General features: G+C 45.8%; 1 protein-coding gene across 2 annotated transcripts; it reads right to left on the bottom strand.

Annotated features, from left to right (window-relative positions):
* Window positions 1-531: 531 nt before the first annotated feature.
* Window positions 532-26,834, bottom strand: cdc27 (cell division cycle 27). 2 transcript variants are annotated; one of them, XM_032508535.1, is made up of 20 exons: window positions 26,648-26,834; window positions 24,152-24,227; window positions 23,829-23,976; window positions 23,498-23,623; window positions 18,914-19,011; window positions 18,578-18,720; window positions 17,529-17,749; window positions 17,202-17,301; window positions 15,282-15,391; window positions 13,856-13,955; window positions 9,258-9,435; window positions 8,071-8,243; window positions 7,509-7,661; window positions 7,008-7,088; window positions 3,831-3,958; window positions 3,052-3,169; window positions 2,838-2,966; window positions 1,766-1,840; window positions 1,508-1,637; window positions 532-676 (listed from the first exon to the last, which is right to left on the bottom strand). In XM_032508535.1, exons 1-20 carry the CDS (start codon window positions 26,672-26,674, stop codon window positions 585-587), a joined length of 2,406 nt encoding a protein of 801 aa, XP_032364426.1. In that variant the 5' UTR covers window positions 26,675-26,834; the 3' UTR covers window positions 532-584. The 2 variants fall into 2 exon arrangements, with proteins under 2 accessions (XP_032364426.1, XP_032364427.1); XM_032508536.1 differs by lacking the exons at window positions 13,856-13,955; window positions 15,282-15,391; window positions 17,202-17,301; ... (5 more) ...; window positions 24,152-24,227; window positions 26,648-26,834 and adding an exon at window positions 13,344-13,355.
* Between the last annotated feature and the right edge of the window lie 427 nt (window positions 26,835-27,261).

The raw sequence follows: 27,261 nt of genomic DNA, 5'->3' as shown, positions 1-27,261 counted from the left end.
CCGCCGCAGCTTCAGCAATGGAAACTTTGAACATTGTCCACTCAGGTTCAATGTCCCCAGCTTCCACAGGGACCCCCCGCCTCCAGAGAGACTCCCATCCCCATTACCAGGTCCTTCCAGAGCCTCCCCCCCTTACCAGGTCTGTTCAGAGTCCTTGTCCAGAGTCCTCCCCCCTTACCAGGTCTGTCCAGAGTCTCCCCCCCCCCCCATCAGGTCTGTTCAGAGTCCACACCCTTTCCTTCCTCTGTTCATCAGTTCACAGGTTCACTCGTCTGGACCAATCAGTGCAGAGTTCTAATTGGACAATCAGTGCAGAGCTGTTTGATTGGCTGTGGCAGCAGGAAGTAGACAGACAGCGTGGGCAGGGTTTACACATTTTATTGATTTATTTCCATAACGATGATAAAAAGAACATAAAAAACAGCTGTGATGTCATACGAGGAGGGGCGGGGCTTCAGGGCAGCAGCAGTCTGTTTCAACCAATCAGAGGACAGGGACGAGGGCCGGGGCAAAACTGGAGATCTGTCTGTCAGAATGTTGCCTAGCAACAGTACTCCTCCAGTCAACCAGGACAGGGGGCGGGGCTAGAGGATGTCGTCACTCTCCGCTGTGTGAAGCTGAGTGTCGTCAGCGTCCGTCATCACGCTGCTGTCCTGACTGTCGTCTACCTCGGCAGCTAGACAGGCAGAGAGACAGACAGGCAGACAGACAGACAGGCAGAGAGACAGACAGGCAGAGAGACAGACAGGCAGACAGACAGACAGGCAGAGAGACAGACAGGCAGAGAGACAGACAGGCAGAGAGACAGACAGGCAGAGAGACAGACAGGATAATATGGCTCATTAATACATTATTTAATTAATCTATCTATATAAATAATATTGCGGTTCATTGTGAGTAATAAACATGAAGCCGATTGTTGTTTCTGGAGTTTAAAGGGTTTCTAGTTCAGGACGGAAAGCTCACTAGTTCAATAAAGTTAATGATAGTGGATGGCTGCTAGCTGCTGGGGGGCTGTAATGATAGTGGATGGCTGCTAGCTGCTGGGGGAGGGGCTGTAATGATAGTGGATGGCTGCTAGCTGCTGGGGGGGCTGTAATGATAGTGGATGGCTGCTAGCTGCTGGGGGGCTGTAATGATAGTGGATGGCTGCTAGCTGCTGGGAGGGGCTGTAATGATAGTGGATGGCTGCTAGCTGCTGGGAGGGGCTGTAATGATAGTGGATGGCTGCTAGCTGCTGGGGGGCTGTAATGATAGTGGATGGCTGCTAGCTGCTGGGGGGCTGTAATGATAGTGGATGGCTGCTAGCTGCTGGGGGGGCTGTAATGATAGTGGATGGCTGCTAGCTGCTGGGGGGGCTGTAATGATAGTGGATGGCTGCTAGCTGTTGGGGGGGGACGGACTGTGGCTGCTAGAATCTTTTTGCTCCATTGGATTTGCTGTCTTTACTTCCTGTGTTGGGACCTGTCAGTATGATGTGCCTGTCTGTCTGATGTGCCTGTCTCACCTTCGTCCTCCGGCAGGTATCTCTTGTCGATGGCTTCTTTGATCTGGTTGTTGGCTCCTTTAGGATCCAGATCCATCGCCCAGCTGAAGTTCATCAGAGCCAAGTGGGTCTGCCCCAGCTTCTTATACACCTGAGAGACAGACAGGTAGACAGGTTAGACTATGGCATAGTCGAGTTAACCCTCTGCTGTAGGGGCTTCTTTTATTTCTAATAACCAATCACAGGCGAGTGGGGAGTCATGTGACTGGTCAGACTCACCTTTCCTATGAGGAAGTAAACCAGAGACTCTTTGGGGACAATCTGCTTCAACTCCTCCAACTCCTGAAGAGCCGCCTGCAGACAGACAGGTAGACAGACAGGTCAGAGAGACAGGTCAGAGAGAAGGGTCAGAGGGACAGGTAGACAGACAGGTCAGAGGGACGGGTCAGACAGACAGGTAGAGAGACGGGTCAGAGGGACAGGTCAGACTGACGGGTCAGACAGCCAGGTCAGAGGGACAGGTCAGAGAGAAGGGTCAGAAGGACAGGTAGACAGGTCAGAGGGACGGGTCAGACAGACAGGTAGAGAGACAGGTCAGAGGGACAGGTCAGACTGACGGGTCAGACAGACAGGTAGAGAGACGGGTCAGAGGGACAGGTCAGACTGACGGGTCAGACAGACAGGTAGAGAGACGGGTCAGAGGGACAGGTCAGACTGACGGGTCAGACAGACAGGTAGAGAGACGGGTCAGAGGGACAGGTCAGACTGATGGGTCAGACAGACAGGTAGAGAGACGGGTCAGAGGGACAGGTCAGACAGACGGTCAGACAGACAGGTAGAGAGACGGGTCAGAGGGACGGGTCAGACTGACGGGTCAGACAGACAGGTAGAGAGACGGGTCAGACAGACAGGTAGAGAGACGGGTCAGAGGGACGGGTCAGACTGACGGGTCAGACAGACAGGTAGAGAGACGGGTCAGAGGGACGGGTCAGACAGACAGGTAGAGAGACGGGTCAGAGGGACGGGTCAGACTGACGGGTCAGACAGACAGGTAGAGAGACGGGTCAGAGGGACGGGTCAGACTGACGGGTCAGACAGACAGGTAGAGAGACGGGTCAGACTGAGCCTTTTGGGGCTGAGATCAACATTAACAAACATGGCCGCCCTCATTCTGACACCTTCCCCGAGGAGAAAGGGCCGAAACTCACCAAAGGAGAAGGCTTAGCATGGAACTCACTACCTCAGCACTACCAGTATAGATCTGCACTACCAGTATAGACCAGTGGAGATCTAGATCAGTATAGATCTAGATCAGTATAGATCTAGATCAGTATAGATCAGTATAGATTACCTTGTACTTGTCGTTAGCGAACAGTATGGAGGCTCGGTGGAATTTGCAGAGCGGGTTTTTGGGGTCGATGCCGATCGCTCTGTTCAGAGTCTCCAAAGCTGCATCAGACTTCTTCAACGCATGCTGCACCTACACACACACACACAGAGTGTTGACCATGCTACATGCTAACTGAGCAGCGGCTGTGCATGAGGATGCTAACGTGCTAACGTACCACTCCGATGTGGCAGAGCAGCACTGAGCTCTGAGGGTTGATGCTCAACGCTTTCTTAAAGTGGATCTCGGCCAAGTTGAACTTCTCCTGTTTGTAGTAAATCATCCCGAGGCCATACCTGAACACACACACACACACACACACACACACACACACCTGACAGTTTGGTGGACCCTCCCGGGCATCTGCACACGTTTTACTTTTAAACTTTAAATGTGACCTAACTGCTACAGATGTAAATGGTGGCGGCTGTGGCTCAGTGGTAGAGCAGAAGGTTGGTGGTTCGAGTCCCATGTCCAAGTGTCCTTGGGCAAGACACTGAACCCTGAGTCGCCCACGAGGCCCATCGGTGTGTAGATGTGTGTATGTGATGAGCAGGTGTGTAGATGTGTGTGTGTGTGTGATGAGCAGGTGTGTAGATGTGTGTGAGTGTGATGAGCAGGTGTGTAGATGTGTGTGTGTGATGAAAAGGTGTGTAGATGTGTTTGAGAGTGTATGTGATGAGCAGGTGTGTAGATGTGTGTATGTGATGAGCAGGTGTGTAGATGTGTGTATGTGATGAGCAGGTGTGTAGATGTGTGTATGTGATGAGCAGGTGTGTAGATGTGTGTGTGTGATGAAAAGGTGTGTAGATGTGTGTGAGAGTGTATCTGATGAGCAGGTGTGTAGATGTGTGTGAGTGTGTATCTGATGAGCAGGTGTGTAGATGTGTAGATGTGTGTGTGAGTGTATCAGAGTGTGTGTGTGTGTGTCTACCCTGGTTACCACGGTTACCGTACCATGCGTTGTAGTGGCGGTTGTTGACTCGGATGGCGTTACGGAAGCAGGCGAGAGCTCGGTCCAACTCCTCCGTCAGAACAAACTCATGACCCAGCAGAGTGTAGGCATACGCAAAGCCCGGGTCCACCTGAGAGACAGACAGGTAGACAGATGAGAGACAGGCAGACAGTCTAGATGTTGGTCTACACCAGAGTCTAGATGTTGGTCTACACCAGTGTCTAGATGTTGGTCTACACCAGAGTCTACTACACCAGAGTCTAGATGTTGGTCTACACCAGAGTTTAGATGTTGGGTCTACACCAGAGTCTAGATGTTGGGTCTGCACCAGAGTCTAGATGTTGGGTCTGCACCAGTGTCTAGATGTTGGGTCTGCACCAGAGTCTAGATGTTGGGTCTGCACCAGAGTCTAGATGTTGGGTCTGCACCAGAGTCTAGATGTTGGTCTACACCAGAGTCTAGATGTTGGTCTACACCAGAGTCTAGATGTTAGGTCTGCACCAGAGTCTAGATGTTGGGTCTGCACCAGAGTCTAGATGTTGGGTCTGCACCAGAGTCTAGATGTTGGTCTACACCAGAGTCTAGATGTTGGTCTACACCAGAGTCTAGATGTTAGGTCTGCACCAGAGTCTAGATGTTGGGTCTACACCAGAGTCTAGATGTTGGGTCTGCACCAGAGTCTAGATGTTGGGTCTGCACCAGAGTCTAGATGTTGGGTCTGCACCAGAGTCTAGATGTTGGTCTGCACCAGAGTCTAGATGTTGGGTCTGCACCAGAGTCTAGATGTTGGGTCTGCACCAGAGTCTAGATGTTGGGTCTGCACCAGAGTCTAGATGTTGGGTCTGCACCAGAGTCTAGATGTTGGGTCTGCACCAGAGTCTAGATGTTGGGTCTGCACCAGAGTCTAGATGTTGGGTCTGCACCAGAGTCTAGATGTTGGGTCTGCACCAGAGTCTAGATGTTGGGTCTGCACCAGAGTCTAGGGCTGTGTCTCAAATCGCGCACTTCCCTTAGTGGACTTACAGAAGTACACTTCGTGCACTACGTACTGTCTTGCATAGTGCGTACATTTTGACAGAGGAGTGTTGTCTCAAATCGCGCCCTACCATGTGCACTTACCGGAAATGACGATCACATTTAATCCCTTCTTCTTCTTCTGTACAATTAGGAATTTCACCAGGGAGAGCATTCCAGTCTGCTATTGTGTTTCGCGAAAAATTATTCCTGCTTTGTTTTTGATCGTTTAACAAAAATAAATGTGATATATTTGCTCCGTGTCACGCCAGGATGACGATTGCGACGCCGCCGTTATGTAACCCCCCCCCCCCCCCCCCCATTAGCTTCAAACAGTACACACAACTGTATCGTAATATTCGTTCTTGTTACTGCACTCTTAATTCATTAATTATACCTATTCTTTGCAGTCCACTCTTTTATGCATATACTTAAGTTCCTGCTCTAAAAATCAGTAAAGTAAATATTCATTATGTTACTGTTCATTTTAATGCTCAGCGGTTTCATGAGGACACTGTTGCCCAGAGATAAGACTGTTGTGATGAAGCATTACCCCTTACAACTTATATTAATATAATAACAATATAATAACAATATAACATACCTTACAACTTACCTAATAGACAAACCATCATTACATCTTTTATATAAGTTGTATTTTTGTTCTAAATGGTCTTCATACAGTGACAATACAATAGTGAAAGCAGAGGTAACAGACCTGACATTTAAATAGACCCATTCCTTTATATTCATTATATGCTTGCTACAGTCATGCAACGTGTAATACAAAAGATAACAAAGTTAAATACTTTTAATATAATTTTATTTTTAAAATGTGCTTGTAGTTCTGCAGGCTCCCCCCCCCAGGCCGTAGCTAGTCTGATGGGGATAGGGACATGAGGGGGGACTTCAGACTCTCCAGGGATCCTTCTACGGTCTGATGGCCATCGTCACCCCTAAATGACGGCCCTCTATTCCCCATTTGTCCCTGAAGAGACGGGTTATACAGGATCTACATCAGGTGGAGGCAGTATATACATCAGGTGGAGGCAGTATATACAGGATCTACATCAGGTGGAGACAGTACAGCAGATACGTTTTAACATTAGCGTTACGCTACTGTTACCCGGCAGACAATCAGCTGATCGCTGTATTGCTGAGCTAACGCTCACATCAGATTATGTACAACTTGTTAAGATCATACATCTAACACTAAAATCGTCTACAATGGGACGAAAGTTTAACACAAATAACAATGTACTACAACACATGTAACGTTAGCTTAGAACTTATTTGCCAATACGGTTAAACTGCCGCTGTTAGCTAGCTAAGGTTGGCTTGCTAGCACGTCAAATTACGGTACTAATAAACGTTATAATTCGTGGTACAAATATTGTCGACTGTAAAATTAACCAAATATACATTTACAAGTGGCTTATATGTATAGCAAAAAGACTCACGTTCAACTTTGTATTGCTCCGTCGGTCTCGCTATCGCGTCTTCGGCCGCCGCTATCTAGTTTTTCAACGGTTGTTAGCTCCGCCCCTTCCGCTACGTAGCCAAGATGGCGACCGTTGAGTGTGGAAAGTGTCCATTGGTCTACACTTAACTCTGTGACCGGTTTGAGTGCACCATCCGGGTATTTTAAGTACACTGCATTTGACCGCACTTCGACAATGTGAACGCACTATGTACTCAAAAAGTTAGTATTTAGTACAGAAGTGCGCGATTTGAGACACAGCCACGATGTTGGTCTACACCAGTGTCTAGATGTTGGGTCTGCACCAGAGTCTAGATGTTGGGTCTACACCAGAGTTTAGATGTTGGTCTACAACAGAGTTTAGATGTTGGCTCTACATCAGAGTCTGGATGTTGGGTCTGCACCAGAGTCTAGATGTTGGGTCTGCACCAGAGTCTAGATGTTGGTCTACACCAGAGTCTAGATGTTGGTCTACACCAGAGTCTAGATGTTGGTCTGCACCAGAGTCTAGATGTTGGGTCTGCACCAGAGTCTAGATGTTGGGTCTGCACCAGAGTCTAGATGTTGGGTCTACACCAGAGTCTAGATGTTGGGTCTGCACCAAAGTCTAGATGTTGGTCTACACCAGAGTCTAAATGTTGGGTATACCAATCCAACCTTAGTAACCATGGAAACTGCAGCTCACCTGGATGGCTCTCTGGAAGAACTTGATGGCGATGTCGTGCTCCCTCTGCAGACTGAAGCAGTTTCCTGCTACACACCAGGCCTGCAGACAGACAGAAAGAACAGAAGGGTTAGAAGGACAGACAGACAAAAGGAGAGAGACATAGACAGAGGGACAGACACAGAAAGAAAGACAGATAGACAAAGAGACAGACACAGACTGAGAGCCACATGTTAGAGCTAAAGGATGTGAGGAAAATACTGTCCATGTCGGTCAGGTCTTTGGACAGGTGTAGGGCTTACCTCGGGACAGTTCTTGTCCATGTCGGTCAGGTCTTTGGACAGGTGTAGGGCTTACCTCGGGACAGTTCTTGTCCATATCGGTCAGGTCTTTGGACAGGTGTAGGGCTTACCTTGGGACAGTTCTTGTCCATGTCGGTCAGGTCTTTGGACAGGTGTAGGGCTTACCTCGGGACAGTTCTTGTCCATGTCGGTCAGGTTTTTGGACAGGTGTAGGGCTTACCTCGGGACAGTTCTTGTCCATGTCGGTCAGGTCTTTGGACAGGGCAGACAGGGCAACGTCTTTCTGCAGGTGCCAAAGTGTGGTTGAATAAATCTCCATCCCTTCAACTCTGTAGGACTCGATCCTGCGAACCTCGCTGAACAGACGCTCCGCCTGTCAACAGACATCATGACATCATTACTCACCTGGACAGAAACCATCAACTCACCTGTGTGTGTTACCTGTGTGTACCGGGCCGTAGTGTGTGTTACCTGTGTGTACCGGGCCGTAGTGTGTGTTACCTGTGTGTACCGGGCCGTAGTGTGCGTTACCTGTGTGTACCGGGCCGTAGTGTGTGTTACCTGTGTGTACCGGGCCGTAGTGTGTGTTACCTGTGTACCGTGTGTGTACCTGTGCGTACCGGCCGTAGTGTGTGTTACCTGTGTGTACCTGTGTGTACCGGGCCGTAGTGTGCGTTACCTGTGTGTACCGGGCCGTAGTGTGCGTTACCTGTGTGTACCGGGCCGTAGTGTGTGTTACCTGTGTGTACCGGGCCGTAGTGTGTGTTACCTGTGTGTGTTACCTGTGTGTACTCGGCCAGTTCGAAGTAGGCCCTGCCGATGAGCGTGAGGACCCAGCCGGTGTTGTAGTGCTGAGGGGGGAGCGAGGTCAGGATGTTGATGGCTTCTCTGCAGTTGTACGAGCAGAGTGCCTGGTAACCACGGCCCAGTTCCCGTAGCAACGCCATCACGCTATCTGTACACACATTTACAAACACGTCAGTGAGATTTCCGGTCAAACTTCACATCAATTTAAACAACTTCCTTCTCTGTTAAGAGCTGCAAAGATTATTATTGATAAAGCTTATAGTTAGGGCTAGCTCAGGAGAGTCCTAAACCTGAATATCTTCCAGTTTCTTCTTCTTCTCTGACTGTAATCTGAATATCTTCCAGTTTCTTCTTCTTCTCTGACTGTAATCTGAATATCTTCCAGTTTCTTCTTCTTCTCTGACTGTAATCTGAACATCTTCCAGTTTCTTCTTCTTCTCTGACTGTAATCTGAACATCTTCCAGTTTCTTCTTCTTCTCTGACTGTAATCTGAATATCTTCCAGTTTCTTCTTCTTCTCTGACTGTAATCTGAACATCTTCCAGTTTCTTCTTCTTCTCTGACTGTAATCTGAACATCTTCCAGTTTCTTCTTCTTCTCTGACTGTAATCTGAATATCTTCCAGTTTCTTCTTCTTCTCTGACTGTAATCTGAACATCTTCCAGTTTCTTCTTCTTCTCTGACTGTAATCTGAATATCTTCCAGTTTCTTCTTCTTCTCTGACTGTAATCTGAACATCTTCCAGTTTCAGAAACACTGATGCCCTGGTTGTTGTTTTTTTACCATTTTCTGACATTTGAGAGAGAAATCATCCATTCATCCAGGTAATACTCTACAGATTGTTGTCTTTCAGCTGAACTGGAGAGTACTGCAGTATGTTACAGTACTAGTGATAGATTACCTGCAGCAGCCCTCTGGTACTGGGGGATCTTGTCTGGGAGTCTCAGACCGAGTACTGCAGTATGTTACAGTACTAGTGATAGATTACCTGCAGCAGCCCTCTGGTACTGGGGGATCTTGTCTGGGAGTCTCAGACCGAGTACTGCAGTATGTTACAGTACTAGTGATAGATTACCTGCAGCAGCCCTCTGGTACTGGGGGATCTTGTCTGGGAGTCTCAGACCGAGTACTGCAGTATGTTACAGTACTAGTGATAGATTACCTGCAGCAGCCCTCTGGTACTGGGGGATCTTGTCTGGGAGACTCAGACTGGGGTCCAGTCTCAGGATGTCCAGGCTCTCGTTGAGGTTGCTGCTGTTTGACGTCTTTGCTGATTTACATTTAGTTTTCCTGTTGGGGATCTTCGTAGGAAACTTCATCTTTAACTTCTTGCTGTTCTCCTGCACAGACAGAGACCAACGCAGTACTTTGGTTTACTAGTATTAGTTAACCCTGGGGGCCATGAGGCCATTTTTACAGTTCCTTGTCCGTCTGGATTTAATTTATAATAACTTGTAAAACATCAACCCTGTTGTCTACAGTCAAGATATGAACATCATTTTTTTCGGACAAACTGGGTTATTGGAATATTTGGGTTGCAGTGAGGTCACTTGCATGTTAAAAATGGTTGTAGGACCTTAAAGATAAATAAATAAATAAATAAATATAACGGAACATGAATCTTCCAGATATGTATTGATATCACAGACAGATAAGTAATAAATAAGCCATTTTCCATTCTAAAACACTTCTCATATGTATTGGGAGTCACACTGTGAAGAAATAATCATTATAATTTATACAGTTGACAAATACATACATTTTTTCAAAGAAAGTCAAGACGCTTCTGCTCTCATGACATCTACTTATGCCAATAATAACATAATAATGTCATATTTATTGATATTACACCCACAGCAATGCTTCACAAGCAAATGTATGTCTAAATAGTGCGCCTCTAGGCCTTCCATAGAGCCTATAGGCCTTTTTGTCTCCTCTGGCCTTGGTAGCAGCTGTCGCCATGGTCCCGCTCCATGTTCTGCGGTGCCACGTTCATCTGCTACACTCTGCGGTCGATACGTTCTGGCTCGACCAAAATTCTGATTGGTTGATTTTTTGCCAGTTCATTTCATCCAGTGGAAGCATAGAGCGTTACGGTTTATGGGTGGAAAGCACTCATTGCTAATGGGGGTGTTTTTAGAGCACCCCTGTTTTACAGGAAACAGTCTGTCTTCAGAACACCCCCCTTGTTTTCACCTTTTTTGGATTAGCCCAACCCACCGGAGACAGATTGAAGAAAGTACTAGAAAGCCTTCGTCTGATGGTTTGCTGAATATTTATTTGTGAGTGTATAGTTTCCAGTCAGTCCTTGATTATGTCGAAGACATCAGCAGTGTGGCGGCATTTTATAAAAATAGACAATGGGAAAAAGGTTGAATGCAAAGTTTGCAAGCAACAGTTTGCATATCACAGCTCAACTACAAACATGGCATATCCCCTAAAAACGGTAAGCTAACTTGTCTGTGTCAAGTTGCCCTGTCTGTTTTGCATAAGCTATATTAACAGATCAGAATTCTCATATTTCAATGTTTTAATCTAATAATCGTTTTCTAACTATGGGCGCACCCACCTGCAACGAGGGTAGAATCCCCCAGACACACCCAGACCACGCTGGATGTTAAGCCTCCTCTACCATCCAAACGCAAAAATAATATCACACAAGGAATTGTCGATTTTGTTGCTCAGGATATGAGGCCCATTGCTGTTGTGGAGGGCCATGGTTTTAAGAACTTGTTAAAAGTTTTGGAACCTGAATATACAGTGCCAGCACGCCAAACAGTCACGCACGCACTAACCACAAAATGTGAGGGACTCAAAGAGAAAGTTTTAGAGTTAATTCAACACAGCGAGGCACCGAGCTTGACCACAGATATGTGGACATCTCTTAGAAAGGAGTCCGATATGACAGTGACTACCCATTTCATTGATGGAGACTGGAAAGCACAGAGTCTTGTGCTTGAGACAAAACAAATAGAAGAGATGCACACAGGAAGAAACATTGCTGCGCGACTTTCTGAAGTTGCTGATACCTTTGGAATTCCAGAAGCAAAGAGAGTTTCTGTTGTACGTGACAACGCGGCTAATATGGCACTCTGTGTGGAAACACTACAGGAATCACATGAGTGGCCAGGGATGCAGGGCGTCAGGTGGCCGGGCACACGGGCAGCTCTGTATTAATGCTGCACTCAAACAAGAGCCAATTTGTCGTGCCGTGGCTGCATCACGTCATCTGGTGGCCCATTTCAAAAAGGGGCACAAAGCAAAAACTGGGCTAAAACAGAAGCAGGAGCAGCAAAATGTTCCGCTGCATGAACTAATTCAGGATGTGTCTACACGTTGGAACTCAACATTTTCAATGTTGGAGCGACTGCTGGAGCAACGCTGGCCCATTACCGCAGTGCTGTCTGACCCAAACGTTACGAAGAAGAGCGACAGCAGCACACTGGACCTTACCCCAGCACACTGGAATGCGGTAGAGGACATTCAAAATGACAACCCTGACCGAGCTGCTGTCTGAAGAGGACAACACATCCCTGTCTGCAGTACCCATGCTGGCAAACTTAAAGAAACGTCACCTGACCATCACGGATGAAGACAGTCCGATTACCAAAAAAATGAAAAGCAAGCTGGTTGAAGAAATTGACATTAGGTGGGAGTTTAAAAACCGATTGATGACTAACAGTGTATACATTACAGCTGCAGCAGTAGACCCTCGTTTTAAGCAGCCGTCATTTCTGGATGATGCCAAACGAGATGAGGTCTATACAGTAGTCGCACAGCTGGCAGAGCGACTAAGTGCCCTCAGCGCAGGCACAGGTGAACCTGGAGGTGAGGAGCAATGTGTCAAAAACACAGAAAACCGACAAAGAGAAGGAGATTGCTATGCTGTTGTGCGAAGATGAGGGAGAGCTGGTTTCTACAGAATCAGGTGGGGGAAGAACAGAAGAAATCAAAAACTATCTTCAGGATAGAACCAAAAGTGATTCTGGACCATTGGGGTGGTGGAAAAAAACCAAGACAGATACCCGAACCCGGCCCGAGTTGCAAAGCGACTGCTCGGTGGCCCTGCGACATCCCCGCCTGCTGAACGCATTTTCTCCAAGGCAGGATCTATTATCAAGAGAGCAAGAAGCCGTCTTCTTCCACAGAACGTGGATGTGTTGGAGTTTCAACACAAAAAAGTGTGGATCGTTTGTGGCCAGTGGACACTGATTGTACTCTCTGTGAGTGAGTTGCCTTTTGTTCATTTAATTGTTTTTACATTATTTAGTTTTAGACATTAATAACATTTTAAAATTTGGCACATGTATTTGAAATACTTGTCAATTTGGACATTTGATTTATTTATTTCTGTATTTGTTCTGAGTGACACTGCCTTGTTATGCACTTTATTTAGTTTCAGTTTAAAATTTGGCTAAATAACATAACATTTATTTATTGGATTTGGGCACTTTGTTTATTTTTTTGCAGCCTAATGCGCAGTGCCCACTGATTGTATTGGTTTGTTATGCACTTTATTTCCTTTCTGCTCTCGTCTTGATCTGGTTGGCTTTAATAAATATTAGTTTTTTTTATTAAAGTGGACGTGCCTTTTGTGTTTAGGAGTAAAAGCTTTAAGTTAATAGTCTATTCGTGTCTCAAAGCCGAGCGCCGATGTTCAGCGCGGTGTGCCAGGAGTACGTGCACAGAGCGGCTGAAACGATAGCGTCTGTCAATTATTGTAACATTTGACAAAAACCATATACGTCTTTATATTATGTTGCATATTCCTCAACAGTTCTTGTGCTGATAACACAAGTTGACATAGTACTATTTTCGGAAATTATAGGCTACAATACTGCACAGGTGCACGTAACGCAGCGCTGTCAGAGCCGACAGACGGGTGTCATTTCAGTGCAAAATAATTAGGTCAAAAACGCAAATGTCAACTGCAAATAGCTTACTAGTCTTTATGTTTATTTATAAATAACGTAGGCAGACAAGGCTACCAAGGACTGCCCGGCTAATTAAACTGACGGTTTGTTTTTCAATGACTTTAGTCGACCAAGATGTTCTTTGGTTGATTACAGCTCTACCGAGTGAGTCAGCAGAGAGACAACAGTAACGCTGCTGCAGGGGGTAATACAGAGTACTATATAGAGTATTACTGTAGTACTAGGGGTACATTGGCAGTAGAGCTGGCCCTGCAGTAGTATTACTGTAGTAATATAGAGTGTTATATAGAGTATTACTGTAGTACTAGGGGTACCTTGGCAGTAGAGCTGGCCCTGCAGTAGTATTACTGTAGTAATATGGAGTATTATATAGAGTATTACGCTAGTAATGTAGTACTAGGGGTACCTTGGCAGTAGAGCTGGCCCTGCAGTAGTATTACTGTAGTAATATAGAGTGTTATATAGAGTATTACTGTAGTACTAGGGGTACCTTGGCAGTAGAGCTGGCCCTGCAGTAGTATTACTGTAGTAATATAGAGTGTTATATAGAGTATTACTGTAGTACTAGGGGTACCTTGGCAGTAGAGCTGGCCCTGCAGTAGTATTACTGTAGTAATATAGAGTGTTATATAGAGTATTACTGTAGTACTAGGGGTACCTTGGCAGTAGAGCTGGCCCTGCTGTAGTATTACTGTAGTAATATAGAGTGTTATATAGAGTATTACTGTAGTACTAGGGGTACCTTGGCAGTAGAGCTGGCCCTGCAGTAGTATTACTGTAGTAATATAGAGTATCATATAGAGTATTACTGTAGTACTAGGGGTACCTTGGCAGTAGAGCTGGCACTAGTGAACAGTCTGGAACTTCTTCGGGGCTGAACGTTTGGAGGACCGGACATACTGGGACTGAGGACCTGAGGGGAGCCACTGAGAGACAGACAGGACATCAGACAGACAGGACATCAGACAGACAGGACATCAGACAGACAGGTCATCAGACAGACAGGACATCAGACAGACAGGACATCAGACAGACAGGTCATCAGACAGACAGGACATCAGACAGACAGGACATCAGACAGACAGGACATCAGACAGACAGGTCATCAGACAGACAGGTCATCAGACAGACAGGACATCAGACAGACAGGACATTAGACAGACAGGAAATCAGACAGACAGGACATCAGACAGACAGGTCATCAGACAGACAGGTCATCAGACAGACAGGACATCAGACAGACAGGACATCAGACAGACAGGTCATCAGACAGACAGGACATCAGACAGACAGGTCATCAGACAGACAGGACATCAGACAGACAGGACATCAGACAGGACATCAGACAGACAGGACATCAGACAGACGACAGTCAGTCAGTCAGAAGACAGTCATCAGACGATCAGACACAGGACAGGACATCAGACAGACAGGACATCAGACAGACAGGACATCAGACAGGACATCAGACAGACAGGACATCAGACAGACAGGACATCAGACAGACAGGTCATCAGACAGACAGGACATCAGACAGACAGGACATCAGACAGACAGGACATCAGACGAGAACAGACAGGACATCAGACAGACAGGACATCAGACAGACAGGACATCAGACAGACAGGTCATCAGACAGACAGGGACAGACAGACAGGACATCAGACAGGACATCAGACAGGACATCAGACAGACAGGACATCAGACAGACAGGACATCAGACAGACAGGACATCAGACAGACAGGACATCAGACAGACAGGAAATCAGACAGACAGGACATCAGACAGACAGGACATCAGACAGGACATCAGACAGACAGGACATCAGACAGACAGTCATCAGACAGGACTACAGACAGACAGGACATCAGACAGACAGGTCATCAGACAGGACATCAGACAGACAGGACATCAGACAGACAGGTCATCAGACAGGACATCAGACAGGACATCAGACAGACAGGTCATCAGACAGACAGGACATCAGACAGACAGGACATCAGACAGACAGGACATCAGACAGACAGGTCATCAGACAGACAGGACATCAGACAGACAGGACATCAGACAGACAGGTCATCAGACAGACAGGAAATCAGACAGACAGGAAATCAGACAGACAGGACATCAGACAGACAGGACATCAGACAGGTCATCAGACGTCATATTTAATAATAAACTAAATAAAACAAAGCGACCGCTGTCTGCAGATTAATGAATAAAACAAACTGGGATGGGTTGCTATAGTTACCTGCTGTGAGGGACGGATGTCTGTGATTGGTTGAAAGGGATGGGGAGAACATCTCTACTGTTTCCACTCTGACTGAAGACTGACTTTGGTTGGCTGATTCTGGAGACAGACTGACAGACAGGAGAGACAGAAAGGAGAGAGACAGACGAGAGAGACAGAAGAGCGACAGACAGGAGAGACAGACAGAAAGGAGAGAGACAGACAGGAATGATGGCCAGACAGGAGAGAGAGACAGACAGGAGAGAGAGAGAGAGACAGAAGAGCAATAGACAGGAGAGACAGACAGAAAGGAGAGAGACAGACAGGAATGATGGCCAGACAGGAGAGAGAGAGACAGACAGGAGAGAGAGAGAGACAGAAGAGCAACAGACAGGAGATGGACAGAAAGGAGAGAGACAGACAGGAAAGATTGCCAGACAGGAGAGAGAGAGACAGACAGGAGAGAGAGAGACAGACAGGAGAGAGAGAGACAGACAGGAGAGAGAGAGACAGACAGAAGAGATGGACAGACAGGAGAGAGAGAGACAGACAGAAAGAGATGGACAGACAGGAGAGATGGACAGACAGGAGAGAGAGAGACAGACAGGAGAGAGAGACAGACAGGAGAGAGAGAGACAGACAGGAGAGAGAGACAGACAGGAGAGAGAGAGACAGACAGAAGAGATGGACAGACAGGAGAGAGAGAGACAGACAGGAGAGAGAGAGACAGACAGGAGAGAGAGACAGACAGGACAGAGAGACGGATCACTAACAGAAGCCAGTGGAGAGAATCACGATATAAATGTGATTCTAAACATATTGCAACATTCTGCGATATAATGTAGTCTCTCACTCACACACACACACACACACACACACACGTTTGTGTATGTATATATATATATATATATATATATATATATTATATATATATATATATATATATATATTATTTATTGCTAATTTCTAATGACGTCTCCAAAAGGAAACTTAGTTCATCTGTTTCATCTAAAAAGAAACATTTCTCTGTTTGTTCATCTCACTTCAATGTTAACGCTGCAAAATGGGACAAAGTCACCAAAACATATCATTTATAATATGTAATTTATATTATATGATATATAATATAATAAAGATCTATATTTGGCTTGTGTGTATTGACACAGTATTGGCACAAAAAATATCCCCCCAAAAGAAGCATGAAAGGCCCTTTTCCCCGATGATTAATATGATTATAATAAATAATAAAGCTTTGTATGCAGTTTGCAGATTAATGTGCGTGAGGCCACCATGAGGCCCCAGCGTCTCGTTACCGGGCGCTGTGGAGGAGGATCAGGCAAAGAGAGACCCTCCTCCAGGGCGCTGTGGAGGAGGATCAGGCAAAGAGAGACCCTCCTCCAGAGCTCTGTGGAGGAGGATCAGGCAAAGAGAGACCCTCCTCCAGGGCGCTGTGGAGGAGGATCAGGCAAAGAGAGACCCTCCTCCAGAGCTCTGTGGAGGAGGATCAGGCAAAGAGAGACCCTCCTCCAGGGCGCTGTGGAGGAGGATCTGGCAAAGAGAGACCCTCCTCCAGAGCTCTGTGGAGGAGCAACACCCTCCTCCAGAGCGCTGTGGAGGAGGATCAGGCAAAGAGAGACCCTCCTCCAGAGCTCTGTGGAGGAGGATCTGGCAAAGAGAGACCCTCCTCCAGACCCTCCTGTGGAGGAGGGTCTGGCAAAGAGAGACCCTCCTCCAGGGCGCTGTGGAGGAGGGTCTGGCAAAGAGAGTCCCTCCTCCAGAGCTCTGTGGAGGAGGGTCCGGCAACACAAGACTAGTCTCTGTGGCGAGAGCAGATGATACCCGGTTCCTGAGACTCTTCACTTCTTCCCCAAGGTCAAAAGACATTGAAAGATCCAGTTCTGGTTTTTATTTGTCTTTATCTCTGTGTGTGTGTGTGTGTACCTTCTTGCTGGGAGCTGTAGATTGGGTTTCCATGGTAGCTGAATAGTTCTGTAAATATGTGGTGTCTCCAGGGCTGGGTTCCAGGGGCAGGATCCCAAAAACTACACACACACACACACACACACCACACACAACACACACACACACACACACACACACACACACACACACACACACACACACACACACACACACACACACACACCACACAAACACACACACACACACACACACACACACACACACACACACAACACACGTACGTGTGTGAGAGAGTGACGTTGTGCGTCCAGCTGTGTGCGAGTCCAGCTGTTGTTAATAACTCACCTGGGCGTCAGTGGGCTGAGGGCGGCAGGGCCTCCCAGCAGACTCCGCCCACTCTTGGGCTTGTTCTGTTTAGCCAATAAGGAGCCGGCTGTCGCCATGGAAACCGTGTTACCCAACAGGGAGCCGGTCTCCGGGGAGATGAGGGAGGAGTCAATGTAGGACACCGACAAATCAGACGTCATCTTTCCATTTGACGATTCTAGATTTAACCGGTTCAGCTCCTGCAACAGAAACACCGGCACCGGGTTAGGGTTTAATACGCTGCAGGGCCTAAATACCGAGACCGGTACAGAGACCGGCACAGAGACCGGCACCGGGTTATGGTTTAATACGCTGCAGGGCCTAAATACCGAGACCGGTACAGAGACCGGCACAGGTGTAGGGTTTAATACGCTGCACGGCCTAAATATCGAGACCGGCACAGAGACCGGCACAGGTGTAGGGTTTAATACGCTGCACGGCCTAAATACCGAGACCGGTACAGAGACCGGCACAGAGACCGGCACCGGGTTATGGTTTAATACGCTGCAGGGCCTAAATACCGAGACCGGTACAGAGACCGGCACAGGTGTAGGGTTTAATACGCTGCACGGCCTAAATATCGAGACCGGCACAGAGACCGGCACAGGTGTAGGGTTTAATACGCTGCACGGCCTAAATACCGAGACCGGCACAGAGACCGGCACAGAGACCGGCACAGGTGTAGGGTTTAATACGCTGCACGGCCTAAATACCGAGACCGGCACAGGTGTAGGGTTTAATACGCTGCACGGCCTAAATACCGAGACCGGTACAGAGACCGGCACAGAGACCGGCACTGGTTTAGGGTTTAATACGCTGCACGGCCTAAATATCGAGACTGGCACTGAGACCGGCACAGAGACCGGCACTGGGACCGGCACTGGGACCGGCACTGGGACCGGCACTGAGACCGGCACCGGGCTAGGGTTTAATACGGAGCATTAATCCACATTAACTCTAGTAATCTGATTACTGTTGGTCAGAGTATTACAGTACTACAGGTATTACAGGTGCGTCGGGTTACGTACCAGGGTGTCCTGGGGCGTCTCCATCAGGGCGGTGTCTAGGCGGTGGGAGGGGTTCTGGGCGGGGCTAACTGTATGGGAGGGCGGGGCTAAATAGGTCTGTAGAGACGACAACCTAAAGACCTGATCTGGATCTGGTTTCTCTCCTGAAACACACAGTGGGTTAGAGAGAGAGAGGGGGGGGGGGTTATAGTGTGAGTGCATGTGTTGTGTGTGTGTGTGTGTGGTGTGTGTGTGTGTGTCTGTGTGTGTGTCTGTGTGTGTGGGTCTGTGTGTGTGTGTGTGTGTCTGTGTGTGTGTCTGTGTGTGTGTCTGTGTGTGTGTGCGTGCGTGCGTTACCTAGGTGACAGAGGTTCTGGAAAGGCGACCAGAGGAACGGGTTGAGCGTTAAACTTCTCTGAAAACACTCGGCACCTTTAGCAACACGATCTGTCTTACTGCTCAGAGAGACAGACAGGGAGAGAGAGACAGACAGACAGGGAGAGAGAGACAGGGAGAGAGAGACAGAGACAGGGAGAGAGACAGACAGGGAGAGAGAGAGAGACAAACAGACAGGGAGAGAGAGAGACAGGGAGAGAGAGAGAGACAGACAGGGAGAGAGAGAGACAGGGAGAGAGAGAGAGACAGACAGGGAGAGAGAGAGACAGGGAGAGAGAGAGAGGACAGACGGGGAGAGAGAGAGAGACAGACAGGGAGAGAGAGAGAGACAAACAGGGAGAGAGAGAGAGACAGACAGGGAGAGAGAGAGACAGGTCAGTAATCAGTGGGTCCAACATGAAAACCACCAGCAACAGCAGGTTGGGGATAAAATGACAGATTATATAGGGTAGTCAGATTACTACAAAATAAAACTAGGGTAGTCAGATTACTACAAAATAAAACTAGGGTAGTCAGATTACTACAAAATAAACTAGTAGTCAGATTACTACAAAATAAAACTAGGGTAGTCAGATTACTACAAAATAAAACTAGGGTAGTCAGATTACTACAAAATAAAACTAGGGTAGTCAGATTACTACAAAATAAAACTAGGGTAGTCAGATTACTACAAAATAAAACTAGGGTAGTCAGATTACTACAAAATAAAACTAGGGTAGTCAGATTACTACAAAATAAAACTAGGGTAGTCAGATTACTACAAAATAAAACTACAGTAGTCAGATTACTACAAAATAAAACTAGGGTAGTCAGATTACTACAAAATAAAACTACAGTAGTCAGATTACTACAAAATAAAACTAGGGTAGTCAGATTACTACAAAATAAAACTAGGGTAGTCAGATTACTACAAAATAAAACTAGGGTAGTCAGATTACTACAAAATAAAACTAGGGTAGTCAGATTACTACAAAATAAAACTAGGGTAGTCAGATTACTACAAAATAAAACTACAGTAGTCAGATTACTACAAAATAAAACTAGGGTAGTCAGATTACTACAAAATAAAACTAGGGTAGTCAGATTACTACAAAATAAAACTAGGGTAGTCAGATTACTACAAAATAAAACTAGGGTAGTCAGATTACTACAAAATAAAACTAGGGTAGTCAGATTACTACAAAATAAAACTACGGTAGTCAGATTACTACAAAATAAAACTAGGGTAGTCAGATTACTACAAAATAAAACTAGGGTAGTCAGATTACTACAAAATAAAACTAGGGTAGTCAGATTACTACAAAATAAAACTAGGGTAGTCAGATTACTACAAAATAAAACTAGGGTAGTCAGATACTACAAAATAAAACTAGGGTAGTCAGATTACTACAAAATAAAACTAGGGTAGTCAGATTACTACAAAATAAAACTACAGTAGTCAGATTACTACAAAATAAAACTAGGGTAGTCAGATTACTACAAATAAAACTAGGGTAGTCAGATACTACAAAATAAAACTAGGGTAGTCAGATTACTACAAAATAAAACTAGGGTAGTCAGATTACTACAAAATAAAACTAGGGTAGTCAGATTACTACAAAATAAACTACAGTAGTCAGATTACTACAAAATAAAACTAGTAGTCAGATTACTACAAAATAAAACTAGGGTAGTCAGATTACTACAAAATAAAACTAGGGTAGTCAGATTACTACAAAATAAAACTAGGGTAGTCAGATTACTACAAAATAAAACTACAGTAGTCAGATTACTACAAAATAAAACTAGGGTAGTCAGATTACTACAAAATAAAACTAGGGTAGTCAGATTACTACAAATAAAACTACAGTAGTCAGATTACTACAAATAAAACTAGGGTAGTCAGATTACTACAAATAAAACTAGGGTAGTCAGATTACTACAAAATAAAACTAGGGTAGTCAGATTACTACAAAATAAAACTAGGGTAGTCAGATTACTACAAAATAAAACTACAGTAGTCAGATTACTACAAAATAAAACTAGGGTAGTCAGATTACTACAAAATAAAACTAGGGTAGTCAGATTACTACAAAATAAAACTAGGGTAGTCAGATTACTACAAAATAAACTAGGTAGTCAGATTACTACAAAATTTAAAACTAGGGTAGTCAGATTACTACAAAATAAAACTAGGGTAGTCAGATTACTACAAAATAAAACTACGGTAGTCAGATTACTACAAAATAAAACTACAGTAGTCAGATTACTACAAAATAAAACTAGGTAGTCAGATTACTACAAATAAAACTAGGGTAGTCAGATTACTACAAAATAAAACTACAGTAGTCAGATTACTACAAAATAAAACTAGGGTAGTCAGATTACTACAAAATAAAACTAGGGTAGTCAGATTACTACAAAATAAAACTAGGGTAGTCAGATTACTACAAAATAAACTAGGGTAGTCAGATTACTACAAAATAAAATACAGTAGTCAGATTACTACAAAATAAAACTAGGGTAGTCAGATTACTACAAAAATAAAACTAGGTAGTCAGATTACTACCAAAATAAAACTACAGTAGTCAGATTACTACAAATAAAACTAGGGTAGTCAGATTACTACAAAATAAAACTAGGGTAGTCAGATTACTACAAAATTAAACTAGGGTAGTCGATTACTACAAAATAAAACTAGGGTAGTCAGATTACTACAAAATAAAACTAGGGTAGTCAGATTACTACAAAATAAAACTAGGGTAGTCAGATTACTACAAAATAAAACTACAGTAGTCAGATTACTACAAAATAAAACTAGGGTAGTCAGATTACTACAAAATAAAACTAGGGTAGTCAGATTACTACAAAATAAAACTACAGTAGTCAGATTACTACAAAATAAAACTAGGGTAGTCAGATTACTACAAAATAAAACTAGGGTAGTCAGATTACTACAAAATAAAACTAGGGTAGTCAGATTACTACAAAATAAAACTAGGGTAGTCAGATTACTACAAAATAAAACTAGGGTAGTCAGATTACTACAAAATAAAACTAGGGTAGTCAGATTACTACAAAATAAAACTACGGTAGTCAGATTACTACAAAATAAAACTACAGTAGTCAGATTACTACAAAATAAAACTAGGGTAGTCAGATTACTACAAAATAAAACTACCGTAGTCAGATTACTACAAAATAAAACTACCGTAGTCAGATTACTACAAAATAAAACTACGGTAGTCAGATTACTACAAAATAAAACTACAGTAGTCCAAATCCTGCAAAATAAAAACACATATTTAATACTATATATAATAATGTCCTGATCGGTTGTCATAACAACGCGGGACGGGTTAGCCATTTCACATGATTTAAGACTAAAACACATGTTCACCAGTTAAAAAAAACACAAGAGGCCAGAACAGCAATGCACTCTGGGAAACTGAGTTAACCATCCGATTCCAAATCTAAGAACACCAGCAGGGACAGAGGGACAGTCTGACCCAATCCCAAGTGGACGGCTCTAGGGGCATGTGTCTCTGTGTGTCTCGGTGTTTCTTCTGTGTGTCTCGATGTGTCTCTATGTCCTCCCAGTAACCGTGTCCTCCCAGTAACCGTGTCCTCCCAGTAACCGTGTCCTCCCAGTAACCGTGCCCTACCAGTAACCGTGTCCTACCAGTAACCGTGTCCTACCAGTAACCGTGTCCTACCAGTAAATATGTCCTCCCAGTAACCGTGTCCTACCAGTAAATATGTCCTACCAGTAACCGTGCCCTACCAGTAACTGTGTCCTACCAGTAACTGTGTCCTACCAGTAAATGTGTCCTACCAGTAAATGTGTCCTACCAGTAACTGTGTCCTCCCAGTAACCGTGTCCTCCCAGTAAATATGTCCTCCCAGTAACCGTGCCCTACCAGTAACCGTGTCCTACCAGTAACTATGTCCTCCCAGTAACCGTGTCCTACCAGTAACCGTGTCCTACCAGTAAATGTGTCCTACCAGTAACTGTGTCCTACCAGTAAATGTGTCCTACCAGTAAATGTGTCCTACCAGTAACCGTGTCCTACCAGTAACCGTGTCCTACCAGTAAATGTGTCCTACCAGTAAATGTGTCCTACCAGTAAATGTGTCCTACCAGTAAATGTGTCCTACCAGTAAATGTGTCCTACCAGTAACCGTGTCCTACCAGTAAATGTGTCCTACCAGTAAATGTGTCCTACCAGTAACTGTGTCCTACCAGTAAATGTGTCCTACCAGTAACCGTGTCCTACCAGTAACCGTGTCCTACCAGTAACCGTGTCCTACCAGTAACCGTGTCCTACCAGTAAATGTGTCCTACCAGTAACCGTGTCCTACCAGTAACCGTGTCCTACCAGTAACTGTGTCCTACCAGTAAATGTGTCCTACCAGTAAATGTGTCCTAACAGTAACCGTGTCCTACCAGTAAATGTGTCCTACCAGTAAATGTGTCCTACCAGTAACTGTGTCCTACCAGTAACTGTGTCCTACCAGTAACTGTGTCCTACCAGTAACTGTGTCCTACCAGTAAATGTGTCCTACCAGTAAATGTGTCCGAGTAACGAGAGGGTGAAGGACGCAGAGTCTCCAAACTCAGTGATGATGTCATCCTGACTCTTCTGTTTGTTCAGCACTCCACCAATCAGAACCTGCTCTCCTTCAGCCAGCCTGGCAGACAGACAGGTGGGACACAGACAGGTGTAGAGAGAGGGAGAGAGACATAGAGGTGGAAAGACAGACAGGTGGAAAGACAGATTAAGACACTTCTGTTGTTTCATATCATATCTTAAAATAAAAATGTTTGCGCGTGTGTGTGTCTGTGTCTGTCTGTCTCTGTGTGTGTGTCTGTGTGTGTCTGTGTGTGTGTCCTTACTTGCTGAGCTCCACGCAGCACTTGGCCAGCAGGAATCTAACCTGCGGCGTGGAGCAGCTGTGAGCCTTCAGCAGCCGGTACGCTTTATAGGGCTTCCCAGAGCGGTGGTAGCATGTCGCCAGCAGGTACAGGGCGTCCTCAGACCTCACTGGCAGACAGACAGGCAGACAGACAGACAGGCAGGTTAGACAGACAGGTTAGACAGACCCTAACCCAGAGCGGTGGTAGCATGTCGCCAGCAGGTACAGGGCGTCCTCAGGGTTAGCTGGCAGACAGACAGGAAGGTTAGACAGACAGACAGTTGTTCAGACAGACGGTGTTACCTTCAGCGTAGAGTCTCTCAGCGAGGAAAACGGCGTCCAGGAAGGCGTAGTGGTTCAGAGCCTGCCACACTGCAGCCTGGTCACAGAGAGAGAGACAGGTTCATCAGACAGACAGACATGCATATATTATTCCTGATCACAGAGAGAGAGAGACAGACAGAAAGAGAGGCAGACAGAGAGAGAGACAGACAGGGTTAGACACTGCCACTCTCTGACCTATGTATCAGCAGTGTGTCCTGCTCAGTGAGACAGGTATCATCCTGCTCAGTGAGACAGGTATCATCCTGCTCAGTGAGACAGGTATCATCCTGCTCAGTGAGACAGGTATCATCAGTGAGACAGGTATCATCCTGCTCTGTGAGACAGGTATCATCCTGCTCTGTGAGACAGGTATCATCCTGCTCTGTGAGACAGGTATCATCCTGCTCTGTGAGACAGGTATCATCCTGCTCAGTGAGACAGGTATCATCCTGCTCAGTGAGACAGGTATCATCCTGCTCAGTGAGACAGGTATCATCCTGCTCAGTGAGACAGGTATCATCCTGCTCTGTGAGACAGGTATCATCCTGCTCAGTGAGACAGGTATCATCCTGCTCAGTGAGACAGGTATCATCCTGCTCAGTGAGACAGGTATCATCCTGCTCTGTGAGACAGGTATCATCAGTGAGACAGGTATCATCCTGCTCAGTGAGACAGGTATCATCCTGCTCTGTGAGACAGGTATCATCAGTGAGACAGGTATCATCCTGCTCAGTGAGACAGGTATCATCAGTGAGACAGGTATCATCCTGCTCAGTGAGACAGGTATCATCCTGCTCAGTGAGACAGGTATCATCCTGCTCAGTGAGACAGGTATCATCAGTGAGACAGGTATCATCCTGCTCTGTGAGACAGGTATCATCAGTGAGACAGGTATCATCCTGCTCTGTGAGACAGGTATCATCAGTGAGACAGGTATCATCCTGCTCTGTGAGACAGGTATCATCAGTGAGACAGGTATCATCCTGCTCAGTGAGACAGGTATCATCCTGCTCAGTGAGACAGGTATCATCCTGCTCAGTGAGACAGGTATCATCCTGCTCAGTGAGACAGGTATCATCCTGCTCAGTGAGACAGGTATCCTGCTCTGTGAGACAGGTATCATCCTGCTCAGTGAGACAGGTATCATCAGTGAGACAGGTATCATCCTGCTCTGTGAGACAGGTATCATCAGTGAGACAGGTATCATCCTGCTCATGAGACAGGTATCATCAGTGAGACAGGTATCATCCTGCTCTGTGAGACAGGTATCATCAGTGAGACAGGTATCATCAGTGAGACAGGTATCATCAGTGAGACAGGTATCATCCTGCTCTGTGAGACAGGTATCATCAGTGAGACAGGTATCATCCTGCTCTGTGAGACAGGTATCATCAGTGAGACAGGTATCATCCTGCTCTGTGAGACAGGTATCATCAGTGAGACAGGTATCATCCTGCTCAGTGAGACAGGTATCATCCTGCTCAGTGAGACAGGTATCATCCTGCTCAGTGAGACAGGTATCATCCTGCTCAGTGAGACAGGTATCATCCTGCTCTGTGATTGGACAGAACAGATTCTGTTTAGCTTCTCTAATAAAAACAAACTGCTGCATGAACTAAGAGCCAGTAAATTTCTGTTGATGATGTCACAAATGTAGCGATGACGTCAAGTTTGTTCAACAGATATTCGTACTGACGTCACTGCAGTATGTTTTAACTGTTAAATCTGACATGGCAGCTAACAGCTGATGGCTAACACTCTTCATGTTACCGGCAGCTAGCTAGCATGTTAGCAGAGAAAGGCTAACACCAGAGAGACTGCGGATGCTCTGCAGTCAGACACTTTCATTTTAATTAATTTAGATTTAATTCTCTTCTAACCCGTTTATGTTAACTTTTAACCTTTTAAAAGGTGAACTTCTGCTTACTGAAGCCTCTCAGCTAGCGTTAGCTCCACTGTTAGCATCTCAGCATTAGCTATGCTAATAATACAAAACTCCATTTGAGATGTGGCTGATAATTATAAAACCTTTACCCACCCGACCCGGCCCGTCCACACGGTTGGTTCGGGTATAATATCAACTTTAATGCCAGTTAGCTGTTAGCTAACAACCCACAGGCCGGGATAATGTTTCTAACGTCACCGTATTTCAGGCTGGGGATTCCGAAGCGACGAGAAACATCAAGAAAATCACAAAATATAAACAAGGACTCCATTTAGTTTAGTTTGTACCAAAACCACCGGAAACCTAAAACCTGAACCGACCTCAGGTATCTGAACTAGCAAGGTGTGCTACGGTGTTGAACCAACGGGCCCGGCAGACCAAACCTCTGTAGTTATCGGGGTTTTAAGAAGCCGTCCCGGGCAGCTAGCGGCGGGCTGCGGGGCCCTGTGGCGGAGAGAGGCTCTCACACCGCGGACCGGACCGGACCGGCTCCACAGACACATGACAACGACGTGAACATGTGTTAGTACCTGGACAGGTTCCTGCAGCACCGTCATTCCGCTTCCACACTCCGTTTATCTCTTCTTGTCGTATGTTTCCCTCTTTTCTGTCGGCTCTTTCTTTACTTCAGTCTCCAGGAGGAGCTGCGGCCGAAGATTTGAACACACCGACCGTTAGCAGCCGAGCACAGCCGATGAATACCGAGCAGCGTGGAGGCCGGGGGCGGAGATAACCGATCCGATAGGAGCCGATGAATACCGAGCAGCGTGGAGGCCGGGGGCGGAGATAACCGATCCGATAGGAGCCGATGAATACCGAGCAGCGTGGAGGCTGGGGGCGGAGATAATCGATCGTTAGTAGCCGAGCATAGCCGATGAATACCGAGCAGCGTGGAGGCTGGGGCAAACTGGTAGAAGACAGGGCTGCCAACTTTTCCAAAAACCTTGGAGTGAGATTTGGGGGGGCCAACCCATATTTTGCCGCGTACAAAGCAATTTCTTTGGGTCTTTATCCTTTAGAAATTTGAAAAATAAACCATTAAATGGCACTTTCTGGAGAGTTTTTTCGCAAAAAAAATGGAGAAATCAAGTCTAACATGATATGTGCAAAACTGTAGGGTTAAGAGCCTTTGCATTGTTGTAGT

Source organism: Etheostoma spectabile, unplaced genomic scaffold (genome assembly GCF_008692095.1).
Source record: "Etheostoma spectabile isolate EspeVRDwgs_2016 unplaced genomic scaffold, UIUC_Espe_1.0 scaffold00008230, whole genome shotgun sequence".
NCBI lineage: Eukaryota > Metazoa > Chordata > Actinopteri > Perciformes > Percidae > Etheostoma > Etheostoma spectabile.
The sequence above is the reverse complement of the archived record's forward strand: the minus strand, read 5'-3'. Positions and strand labels throughout refer to the sequence as shown.